The following is a 13,146-nucleotide window of genomic DNA, read 5'->3' as shown; positions in this document are numbered from 1 at the left end:
CATGACCTCTGCCGCTGTTGTCAAGATGAAATTACAGGGTCTTTCATTGTTATTTTTTTTCTTCTTTTATGAACGTGGTTTTGTCATCGCTGGGTTAAACCTTCTGCTGTCATTCTGTGCTATTGTGACCAGCTGTGTTGCTATAGCCGCTGTGGTTTTCCCTTCTGTGAAAACCACAGTATGTGGTTTTCAAAGAAGACGCGGCACGTTTCCCAACGTAATTAAGTGATAATTGCTTTCGTTCTGTTTTTCCAGCACCGCCCCTAAGAGGTGTGTTTCTAGGCAGAAATAGTCACGTCGAACCATCTCTCGCCCCGGTTAGAGGAGTCCATGTTGTATGAGAGAGAGAGAGAGCGAGAGAAAGAGGGGATACCTTTTGTAGGGAAGACCTTGCTTTCATACTAGAGGTTTGAATGCTTCCGACTCTGAATGCTCATACTGTATGTCTCCATTGACCAAGAGACGAACAGCGATGCTGAATGTAATTAGTTAATTGAGCGTTAAATACACACTTCTATCACAGCAGATAGAAATCTTTAATAATAATGGAATGAAACAAAAAAGCATGTAAATAGGTACCTTTTTAAGATCATGTTGGTTAACATCAGTGTGCGTTTCAATTATTGATTTATATTTTTTATAATCTACAATTGTTTGTTTTTTTCTGAAAACAACACATTAACGATGTGTGTGTGTCTTTGTCTGTGTATTTACAGTATATCATGTCTGTATTTGTGTTTACCCCCAGGCCCTTGACCCACGAAGAGCTCGCAGAGCGCAGGGAACAGGCTCGGCAGAGACACGCCGACAGGATGGCAGCCAATCAGCAGGCACAGAGCTCTGCTGGCTCCGCCCAGTTGTCAAGCGACACACAATCAACCCAACCAGCTGTTACCAAAATACCAGGCAAGTAAATCACTAGTTGACACAAATCTCCATCATTAGAACGTCATACATTATGAATAATAAATTATATTGATATATATATATATTTAGTCTGGCTATGATGCTATGAACCCTGTAGTGCTTTTTGCCTTCGTTGCCGTCTAAAGAATACTCTACATGGTATGTTGGCCAGATAAATAATTGGTGTTTTTGTGTGATGTGAGGATCTAATGGTCTGAATAGAATCAAAGGAAAAAAGAAAGAGACCCAAATATATTTCAATGCTGACCGTGATGATAAAAGCAGATGTGCTCCCACGTATCAACCTCTTTTATAGATATTTAACCTTTAGCTGGTTCTCAACCTTTTGCTGTGAGAGCAATCCGTTGGGTAGTTACACTCTAACATGCACGGCCTGCGTGCCGACAGAGGCATCCACAGTCATGTTGTGTCTCTGCCTGCAGGAGGGGAGGGCGACCCGATCCAGATGGAGAGCCTGGCGGCAGTGAAGGAGCCCGAGGTGGAGGAGGTGGCCAAGGACACGTTTGTGGCCTTCGCCAGGGTCTACAGCGGGGTGGTCCGGAGGGGCCAGAAGGTCTTCATCCTGGGTCCCAAGTACGACCCTGCGCAGGGTCTGAACATGGTAATACTCAAACCGTCGCACACACACTCACAAGAAGGGACTCACTCACTCATGCACTTACTCGCACACACTGTTCACACTGTACTTGTGTTGAGTCCTTTACGAAACATTGACAAATATGTATCTGTTATATTTTTTACAAATTGTTTAACGCCGTTGTTTAACGTCCACCCCCCATGTTTGACGTAGAGGAAACGTGTTGATTGATATTGATCACATTGACACCCTTGTATTCAATGTAAGATATGTGCTTGACAGTCTTTCCTAGTTTCCTAGTCTTTCCTAGTTTCCGATAAACGCATGCAAAGTAGGAACTAATACAAGTCAGTGAGCCAAAAACATGCAGGACATCATTGGCAGACGTTATATTGACTTTCCTACTCACTGTGCTTCGAAAGCTTGAACTACTGTTTTCCTCAAGGTTTTCCCCATCCTATCATTATTACCACTATTTTAAGAATCTATGTGGTACGAGCCCCATTTTTCGCTTAATTAGCGATTCTTCTTAGAAAGGCAATTAAGTGTACCGTAGCGGGAACAGATTCTATTCAAAGCTTTTTCTCTTGCAGAAAACTTGGTGTCTGTGGGAATGTATCACAGTGTGTATGTAGATCTCTGTGCTGTAGCGTAGCTCATGATGTGATGTTTGATCATATTTCAGTATGTTGCGTATTATCTTTTTTTTTTGCTCAGGTTTTCATGATGTGTGTATGTAGATCTCTGTGCTGTAGCGTAGCTCATGATGTGATGTTTGATCATATTTCAGTATGTTACGTATTATCTTTTTTTTTTGCTCAGGTTTTCATGAGTCGTATGATGTGTAATGTGTAGGTGTAGGCCTAAATGTGACTAGACAAAAAAAATAAAGTATTTTTTTTCTTTTTATTTTCTCCCTCTTGGCTTCCATCTTTTTCTCTATTGCCTTCAATTTCTTTCTCTAGCATCTTCAATATCCTTCACTATTGTCTTTCATCTCTTCCATCTCTTTCTCTTGACGAATGAAGCGAGAATGATTTCGATAAAACTAAGTGGATTGGATCTTGCGAGTGTGCTTTCAATGCTATTTTTATTTCGTAAAGTGTCTCAGTTATGATCTATTGTCTATTCCCACTCTTTAACATGCAATCACCATTGTTAATACTAATCATGATTATCACTCTCTCTCTCTCTCTCTCTTTCTCTCTGTCTCTCTGTCTCTTTTCTCTCTTTTTCTCTCTCCTCTCCCCCCGTTTTTCTGTATTTCCCTCCCCTGCCAGCTGCCAGAGGGCTGCATGGCCTCAGACTCGGTACCGGAGGTGCCCCACCTCACCTGCTGCACCTTGGACAGCCTCTACCTGCTCATGGGCCGGGAACTGGAGGAGCTGGACGAGGTGCCCTCTGGAAACGTCCTGGGTGAGTACCATCGGCCCACCCGGTGTGCCCCTGACTAACCCTGGCGTGTCCTTATCCCCCGGTGAAGATGCAGTCAGATGGTCCTTCTCTCTGGTTGTCAGTCCTCGATGATTTCACCCATGTGCTACTAAAACGCCCTGCAAGCTTGAATGGGATGTGGAGTGCAAATTCAAACCATGACCGTGGGGACGATAAAGCTGTCACTCCCTTTTTTTGATCCCAGAACCGATTCATGATGTTCAATTATTTGCGTGGTCTTCTATTCATTTCATTTCGGACTTTGCGGCTACCAGATGTGAGTAGGATACGTAAAGTGTTGTTTTCTATTCAGGTAGTGCCAGCACACTGTCCCTTGCAACTTGAAGACTTTTAGATCCGCCTTTGTGTGTTGCTTCTCTCGCTGTCCACTCATGCACATGACTCTCCAAAACTCTGTAATCCCTTCTTTGACTTTCACCACGATGGGACCATTCTCGCATCCGCTGCTAAAAAACGATGCAGCCAGATATGAGTAGATAATACCTACCTCAGACAAAAGAGATATGACTCCTCTCTCCTCACTTTCTGATTCTCTCTCTCTCGCTCGGTTATATGAGTGTGGGGTAGCGTGAATATGGCTGAAGGGCCCTGACAGACTTCTGTCGGGTCTTCTGTTGGCTGGTGGGTGGGGGGAGAGATGAGGCGATGAGGGGGAGAGCTCTTCAGAGTTCTAACAGAATCATTTACCATCAGCATTACACGTCTTCTTTCCTCGTCCTCGCGCTTCGCCGGCCGAAAGCTGAGCTCACGGCCGGATCTAATTAAACACCTCTTGTACTCCCTCCTCAAGCTCAGGCCCTAGCTCTGAGGCTGTTCGGCCAAGATATAAAAAGGAAAAAAATGAAATCTCTGTGATGTGCAGTTCTCCTCAATGAGTCACCTGCCCCGCCCTGCCCTCCCTCCCTGCCCTCCCTCCCTCCCTCCCTCCCTCCCTCCCTCCCTCCCTCCAGCCCTCCGCAGCCTCAGCACAGCTCCGGGCGGAGGGGGCTGTCAATTCTTTACGCTGGAAGCGGAGACTCCGGTTCAGCCAGGGACGTTACGGGCTCCGTGGCGTCAGCAGCGTGGATACGGGGCCCGTCCAGACCTTGGGCACGGTCTCCTCAGGGGACAGACTGTCTCTCGGACGCTATCATAAATTATGAAGGCAACATGCATTAGGACGACGGCGTGTAGCGAGCACTCAGCGGATCTGGGCCCCCCCGGGAGAATGTGAAGGCTGGGTGTGTGTTGCAGGGTGGACACAACAAGAGAGGGCAATTGTCAATTATCAGCAGCTGGCCCTGGAGTGACCATCGCTAATACCTCCACTTCCATTATTCAGTGGGGAGCTGCAGCTCTGGAGTTGGCTGTAAATGGATTTTGGCAAGTGGCTGTTAGGCATCAATGAAGCGAAAACGACCTACCTGGGTTGACAAGCAAGCTTCCCAGGCGGTGTAACAATTACCGTTGCAACGAGGCAGTGAATGTGTGTAGCACCGCATCGTGCTTCTTCTGCACCTTTTTTTTTCTTTTCCCTTCTTTGCGTCTTAATGATGCTCATGTCTTCTCCACCTTTCTCCCGTTGTGGGAAGAAAAAAAAAAAAGGCCTTGTGATGACTAAGTAAAATGTAGAACAAAGCCTCAGCAGTGGGAGGAAGTGACTCCGACCCCACACACACTCTCTTCTCCTTGCTCTTTCCTCTTATTCTCTCCCTCTTTCTAAGTCTCTCTTAAACTCTCCCTGGTTATATATTAATCTCTGTCTCTCTGTCTCTCTGTCTGTCTGTCTGTCGGTCTGTCTGTCTGTCTCTGTCTCTCTTTGTCTCTGTCCCTCTTGGTCTCTCTCCAACTCTTTGTTAATCTATTCATCTCTCTCTCTCAAAATCCGTCTCACTCGCTCTCTGTAACTCTCTCTCTCTCGCTCTCTCTGTAACTCTCTCTCTCTCTCGCTCTCTCTCTGAAACTCTCTCCCTTTCTCCCTTACTCTCTATCTCTGCCCGCCATGTGGGAGCCATCATTCCGTTCCTGTTAGACTGAATGCGGGGAGAGATGGAGTGAGAGCCACAGAGTGAGAGTTAGAGAGAGAGAGAGAGAGAGAGAGAGAGTGGTAGAGGAAGTTGCCAGCAGAGCACCATTGGATAAACCCCAGCAGGCTTGGCCCTGATTACACCCCCCATTATTATCCAACGGCTGGAGCAGGTAATTGGAGAGCAAGAAGCAGCGACACACCGGAGCACCATAGACACAACTGCAAACGCTTCCCCCTCTTACCCACGTATCCATGCATGTGGGGGCCTGTGTTTGATGCTGCCCGCAGTGGGGAGGGTGCAGTTCACTTATTCTCGCGAACCGCACAATGGCGCTAGGAACACTGCCCACGTGACGGAGAGCCTCGCACTGGCACTCAACTCGTTTTATACAGACGGACGCACAGGGCGTTGATGGGCAACCGGGAAGGGAGACCCTCCTCAGAGGCAGCTGTTCCAGATTGATAGCAGAACACGCAGACACACGCACACAAAGGCACATGCTTTTACTGTACCCGGAAACACACACACACACACACACACACACACACACACACACACACACACACACACACACACACACACACACACACACACACACACACACACACACACACACACACACACACACACACACACACACACACACACACGGAGAGCAGCTGCTGTATCTATTGTTCCCCCCCCCCGCCCCCCCCCCTTTCCTGCCAACCGCTGGAAACTATGACCTCCCATCTCATGGTGCCTCCAACAATACTGCCAAGAAGAAATAGGCCCTTCCGTTCGCCTTGAACATGTGTGTGTGTGTGTGTGTGTGTGTGTGTGTGTGTGTGCGTGTGCGAGCATGTGTGCTTGCGTGTGGTTTGTCCGGTCTTACAAAGCAGCTTCCTCTATGCGGGGTTGTGTTACATTGTAACCTGAAGATGAGCTTTCAACACACGGCCATGACATTAACTCATTGTCTTTTTTGTATTTTTTCCCCGATGTTTCAGTGAGAATTGTTCTTGGTTGTGAGTCAGGGATCCATCTGGGGGAGAGGGGGGTATTTTTACAGAAATATAACAGGGTCATCCTCTACGTCTGAGGAACGGTGCTGATGTGTTGGCTGCTGCCTTTTAGAAACTATGATAATAAACGTATGGTATTACTATTTTATCTTATCTTCACTCATCTCTGTCACTAATCATTGTCTTTCGTGGATGTGGTGCAAGCCATGCAATTATAGGCGTCCAGCCAGGCAGTCTAATTAGATTAGATTAGTTTGTATGTTTTAAACCTGTAAAACAAGCAGGAGACGATACCGAAGCCATATCACAATATTAGGATAACTAAACATTGACAACTGCTCTCCATCCAGTCCCCTTGTGGTGCTGATCAATCACACAGCTCCACGGACCGTTTCCAGATTTCCATGTCTGAGTATTTTTTTCCCCACACATACCCATTTACACCCCGCTCAACCACAGAAGTTGAGCGCTGTATGGCCTTGCCCACAGCCATTACAGACGAACAGATATCATTCGATCATCTAGAAGCCTGGGAGCTTAAGGCCTCCTCCTAGAACACCGATTCCACTGGGTGAGAAAGCAAGCACTGGGAACCATGCATTGTAAAGCAGGGAGCATGACTACAGTTTCTGGTATACATTCCAGAGAACTGGATAATTACTATCACTTTTTCCCAACTACTATTCTGTCCTTCAGCAAATGCTTTTAACTAACGTATTAATCTATTTTTTTATCAATGAACACGTAAACATAGGTTTAAGCATCTTGCTTAAGGATGCCTACAGGTGGATTGCGTACATTGATGCTGGAAGGCAGCATCAACCTGGGATTCACACACCCTCACCGCCAGGCCTCCTCACTCAGACTAGACTGTGTAAACAGCAGTGCTGTTTATATCTATTTTATTTCCTTTGCCGCCGAGTTCACTTTCATTGCAGTAACCCTGCACATTGAACGCTCCAATCTAGCCAGTCTGTCTGTCTGTCTTACTCCCTCCCTCCCTCCCTCCCTCCCTCCCTCCCTCCCTACCTAGACTAGACTGTTGTACTGTTGACATCACACCACTCCAGAGTGAGTCACCCATACCCAAACAAAATGTAATAATACTGAGGTCACCCCTCTATCCGTCCACCCCCCAGGGTTTACAGTACACAGCTCACTGTCCCAGAGTACACTGATGGCAAGATTAGTCATTTGATTTTGGACATGATGAATCACTGCCAGCTTTATTCCTGTGAAAGTGCTGTGTCTCGATGGCAGTCGCTCGCCCCTGCAAGCCGTGTGTATATTAACCCTTAAGCCCAACCATTAAGCCCCCCTCCCTTCCCGGTGTCTGTGGTTCCCCTCTAGCCCTCGCCGCTGTCGACCCAGGGATGTAAAACCCCCTAAGTGAATGCAGAAGCCGGTCCCACGAAGAAATAGCACTCACACATTTAAATCAGAAGATAAGATGCCCCCAAACATGTACCCCCTCACGTACCCCGGGAGCTGGCTTCTCCCCGCTCCCTCTGAACACTCAGGATTCAAGATAAGGCGTACTTCTGGTAAGCAGCCTCGTCTTTACACCGTACTGGTCTGTGTGGGCCTACGTCCCGGCATCCGCCAAACAAAAGTCCATTGTTGTTATCCTGAGGGAGAACTCAGAATTGGTACCATATGCCTTGCCCAGTAACGGCGTTGGGATTTATCTGTGATTGGAGTGGCGAGGTAGAGCGGAGCAGCGTGCGGCCAGATTTGATGGTGTGCTTAGCAGGGGCCAATAGTTTGTCATTGGGGTTTTAAGACGTGGGCAACATCAAACTCCCATCATCAGGAGCTTTAATGCGAAGCAGCTGCCCCGGAGAGACACAGCCACAAGCCCAGGGCTTGTCCAAGCCGCCTTCTGAGAAGGGGGAAGGAAGGGAGTGCAGTTGGGTTGGAAAGTCTACATAAAAAAAGAAGAAGAAATAAAATGGATAATGCTGATTCAACAATGATCGAGTTCCAAGAAAACATCAGTTTTGCATTTGGGGTTTTCTTTTGCATTGTGCCAGATTTCCTGTAGCAGAACCTACTGAAAATAATTAGATATATATATGTATATATATATCATTAATATCATTAATATTCTCTAGATGTATATCGTATACAGTACTCAATTTGGGAATGCAGTGTAGAGATTTGGGGTCTTCTCGGCTGCAGCTGTTTTTGGGTATCATGTAGTTTTAGGGTTTATGTCTGTGGTAACTAAGATCTGATTATTTGGTTTAGTCTATCATTTGAAATCCCTTTTGTACCGTCCTTCTTGATATGACCAGAATGGCCGTACTCCAACCCATCTGAATACACAAGATGGAACAGAATAGGGAGCATGAAGTACTTCACCCAAACAAGGGAGTAAGTAGCTCATCACGTTTGTTTCTCTGGGGTGGCAGTGGGCTCCTGTAACCGGGGCGGGGGGGCCTTAACTGGGATATTTAGTGGGTCTTCTTCCACTGTGGTCTGGTTAACCCAACGCCGCATTTCCTCCTTGTCAGAGATAACAGAGATAAGCCTTTGTCTGGGAATTGTAGTGGGACTTCATGTAAATGTACACATTTTTGGAGCATTGCTGTTACAAGGGGAGTTGTGTGTGTATACATACACACAGACACAGACAGACTGACCGACAGACAGACAGACATCCACATGTGAATTTCCTGACTGTTAATGTTGACAAAAGTCAATCCAAACTAACAAAAGAAAGCACATTGCAATGCAAAAACAAGTACATAAGTAAAAGTAAGCTTACGTCATTTGCACGTATACAAGTGTGTCTCTTCAGTGGGTTGGTTCATGTTAATGGCGGGGAGGAGGAGGAGGGATGGATGCGTGCTTGCCTGACTGCGTACCGAGTTCAGACTCATGCGCTCTCTCTCTTCCTTTACCGTCCTTGACCCAGTTTTACAGCCCCCCCCCCCCCCCCCCCCCCCACCAAGTCTCACAGCTCACTTCATCTCATCAGTCTCCTTCACTCCCATCAGAGATATATTGACCAGTGCACTTCAAATCCACACTCCCCCCCTGCTCCATAGCTTCCCTTCCTCTCTGCTCCTGCTCCCTCTCTTTCATGCTTATACTCCCTTCTCCGCCGCATTCCTCTGTCTTCATTCTGCTTTTTCTCTGGTCTGTTGCTCCATCTCTCTCTCATATCCTGTGTGATCCTGTTTTCTGTTTCTACCAGTTCTTCATCGGACATCATAGACTTTTGGTTTTGACTAAACCCGCTGTGAGTTAACTTGCATTGATAAGGCAGTAGTCTTGAGTGTGAGTAGAGAAGGATAAGTTAGAATCTCCTTACCAAAGTTCATGTAGCGACTGTTTCTCGAACCCATTTGGTTCATTCAGTTTGCCCGCTCACAAACACACTCTCGAAGTCTCATTATCGAGTCTACCCCGTGAAAACGGACACAGCATCTTGACATTTTGTGTTTTTCTTCTTCGGAAAAAGTTTACAGCAAGTAGAAATCATCCAGACCGCACATAGGTGGGTCAGCCAAGAGCGATGAGTGGGGGAGCCGGCCAGCCCATGCCCTAGATAGACACCCAGCAGAGAGCCGCCCGTGAGGTGTTTGTGTGTGGGATGCAGCTGCAGGCAAACAAAAAAACCAGCCCAGCACATCAGGTAACCACGGACAAGCTCCAGAGTCCAAGAAGCCGATGTATTTATAGTCCACAATGTGTGTTGATAGAAGTCCCAGTATTGGGACACATAAGACTGTAAGATCGTCATGCTGAAATGCAGTCTTTTCTTCATCCTAAGGCTTGCTCAATAGTCCAGTAGACCAGTTTACTAATCATCTTGGTATTCTGTAGCCGAGTCAAGGAAAGAATAATTGTTTCTAAGTGCTCACTGTATGCCACAATGCTAATGATTGTATCTCAGCCCACGTATTATTCTGCTGCTACTGTCTGCCTTTGTTTCACCTCTACAAAATGGAAGCTACAGTATCTCAGGCAGGCATACAGCCCATGTGCAAATGGTCTGAACGGAAATACACAGAGTATTAACGACTTTAAACTGCATATGCGGAATAGAATCGGTACGCATGTCAGTACACTAGGCATACGAATGAGCAAGTAGGATCATCCACATATAATGCTTTTATACTACTAACTGATGTATGGGAGGATCCTAGCCAATAACCTCTGCTCCCACCCCCCCCCCCCCCCCCCCTATTTATCTCCCCATCGCCTATCTCCCCCTGTTCCAATCTCTTTCCACCGTTGCTACTGAACATCAGCTTGGCAGACAGCTGTTTCTTTGTCTCAGCCGCTGAGCCATGCCATGTGCATTGTAGTGCCGTCTTCCCCCTGTGCTCCAACAGAGGGCGCTAGAGGGGAACCTCCCCCCTCTTACCTTCCAAAACCTCCACTACCTCTCTCCTCTTTGCTCCAGACAGATAAATGAGTCAAGAGGGAACAAAGGAGGAAGCGAGGGAACAGACCCAGCCACTGAGCTTTGTTTTACAGACGCCCTGCAGCCTTGTTGATCACAGGTTTAAATCAATATCGGGGATCATGAAATGTATAACAACATACATGTTGCTGTAAACCGTACAATGGAAAATCAAGCCAGGAGGGAACAATACAATAAGATGCATGTGATGTGCCTGTGGAAATGGGAGGATGATATCCATCAAAGGGCTGTCCTGGATCGCAGGACTTGCTGGCCTCGGCAGCAAGGATAAACGTGATAGATGCAGCTCACCTGGTTTCACCTGGCTGGGTTGAGACATGCTTTCATTCACTGCACTGCACGCAGGGAGGGAGACAAAGTGGGGAAGGGGACGATACAGGGGTTTGTGATTAGTGTGGGAAGCGCTGTGGGAGAGAGAATGACGCGAGAGCGCTTTCGGCCCGCAGAGAAAAGCACATGGTGTGCAGATGCAAATGCCATTAGCCAAAGGGAGAATCGCTGAGCACAGCGATTCCTATCTCTCGCGTCCCCACATGTCAGACAAAGACCTCTCCTAACTCAAAACAAATGGTCTACGACTGTAGTCGGGGCACGCCGAAACGTGCACGCCGAAACGTGCACGGCGACGTACCGAGAGACGAGCAGAGACGCAGACGGACGCGCTCACTCACTGACACAATCAAACTCATAACAGCCTTGTCCTTGGGGAGCGCCCTGTCTGCCTCATCTCTCTCTCTCTCTCTCTCTCTCTCTCTCTCTCTCTCTCTCTCTCTCTCTCTCTCTCTCTCTCTCTCTCTCTCTCTCTCTCTCTCTCTCTCTCTCTCTCTCTCTCTCTCTCTCTCTCTCTCTCTCTCTCTCTCTCTCTCTCTCTCTCTCTCTCTCTCTTTCCCTCCCTCCCTCCCTCCCTCCCTCCCAGAGCGGCTGAGGAGAAATACATGGTCTGGCTGTTAAAAAACGGTTGAAGTCAAAGGTCTCTTTGTGGCAGCCTTCCTGGTGCTCAAGTCTTAAAATAGCCCTGGGTCCCATTCCTGCCACCCCCTCCTCCTTCCCCCTCCTCTGGGTTGGAAGGAGTCAACAGCGTCCTGATGTTTCGGCTTCGGTGGAAATCGCACAGCACTTAAGAGAGTGCAGAGTCGTGACCCTAACCGATGGTTTGCACGGAAAAACAGGAAACCCCTCCGACAGCGGCCAGACATGCTCCCCCACTCCGAGTCGACCCCCCCGTCCCCCCCCCCCCCCCGTCCACTATCCCCACCCTATACCCTGCCCTATAGCACGGCTACTAACACCACAACCTGACTCCCACTAGCTCCATGGCCATTACAACCACAAACACACCAAGGGCCTTCAGGGGTCCTCACTCGCTTTAAACACAAACCCCCGAAACCGCAAAGAACGAAATGGACCTGGGAGCAACTTTACCCATGTCTAATGGGCCCTAATGAAACGGGACACTGAGATTCTGTGCCCCGTCGTTACTCGGGTCACATTTAGTGGTTGGAGTTCAGTGGTTCCTGCAGATCCACATTGGCAAAAAAGATTTTAACACTTTGAACGTTTTGCGTATATTTGATACAGTGCTTGCTTCAAAGCCACAGTAAATCCATGTCCATTTCATCCAGGAAGTTTCCAGTAACTTAAGATATTAGACAAACAGGATTCCTGTATCCTATGGTGATCTCAAAAAATACTGAATTGTTATTGATGTCAATCAATCCAAACTGGTATTAAGTTTAGAACCAACACTGAACAGTGGTAGCTTTTATAGTCCGGGCCCAAGACCAAATTGGGTGGATCAGTTCAACAGGTTTCTAGGAGAGGGGTGGGCAGCTTGGGCATTGACCCCCAGATGTTACCAGGCAGACTTAAACAAGAGCCATCAGCGGGACATCTGGCTACAGTCAGTGCAGACCCCCTCATGGTTGTCCTGCCCACGGTTCTTATTTTAGTTCTGTAAGTAACAATCACAATCCCGGCTACGCTGTAGTAATTTATTCTTTTCATCCAAAGCAACACACTGAACTCCACATTTTTTACATTAAGGAGCAGGGAATGGTTATGCATTTTTCTCAAGTAATGCCTACAGGTAGACTTCGACAGACCCTGGACCTTTCGTTTGTGAGACAAACAACCAAGTCACTCAACTATCCATCGTCGAGGGTGATCTACTCAACGGTTTACCTTGGCTGCAAGCGGCACAGGGGTCGAAGTTGACATCTGGTTTATCTATGATTGCGCTTCTTGCTGTTCTCTCACCAATCATTCGATGGCATATTGTAGTGGTTGCTGGACGGGTTAGTAGAGGGTTAGTAATCGGCTGTAACTTGCTTGTAGAAACGTACTGTCGTTGTTGCTGCATCGCTATCCTGCTGTAATTGATAACACAGCTTTCTTTGTCACTAATTGCACATAGGATTTATGCACACTGTCCTCCGGGCGGACTGAGCCCGGGTTCAACAGTCCGGGGTGCTTGCATGTTGACGGAGCAGTCTATATTTTCTTACGCCTTAGTCAAACACATGGCTTCAGTTGAACCGACAAAGAAAATGTGTTTGACGTTAGACACCAACATCAGCAGAGCAAATCTCCCTCAGACGATGCAAACAAACAACAAAGAGCATCGAGGATGGTGGGATTCGGGATTTACAGACACAGGTGATGGCTTTAAACCGTGCACATCAAAAACATCTTCCCCAATAAATGGGCATCTTGTGTTGCTTGACGCGAGCAGAGCTT

The 13,146-nt window shown here is 47.4% G+C and overlaps 1 protein-coding gene across 4 annotated transcripts in view; it reads left to right on the top strand.

Moving 5' to 3' along the window:
* Positions 1-13,146, top strand: part of efl1 (elongation factor like GTPase 1) — a 71,812-nt gene that overhangs the window by 21,677 nt on the left and 36,989 nt on the right. For all 4 annotated transcript variants that reach the window (XM_056607525.1, XM_056607527.1, XM_056607524.1 and 1 more), the window contains 3 exons: positions 749-906; positions 1,350-1,528; positions 2,785-2,920. In XM_056607525.1, the coding sequence (XP_056463500.1) occupies positions 749-906; positions 1,350-1,528; positions 2,785-2,920 (473 nt within the window). The remainder of the gene's footprint in view (positions 1-748; positions 907-1,349; positions 1,529-2,784; positions 2,921-13,146) is intronic.

The sequence above is a fragment of the Gadus chalcogrammus genome, chromosome 14 (assembly GCF_026213295.1).
Source record: "Gadus chalcogrammus isolate NIFS_2021 chromosome 14, NIFS_Gcha_1.0, whole genome shotgun sequence".
Classification (NCBI taxonomy): Eukaryota; Metazoa; Chordata; class Actinopteri; order Gadiformes; family Gadidae; genus Gadus; species Gadus chalcogrammus.
The sequence above is the reverse complement of the archived record's forward strand: the minus strand, read 5'-3'. Positions and strand labels throughout refer to the sequence as shown.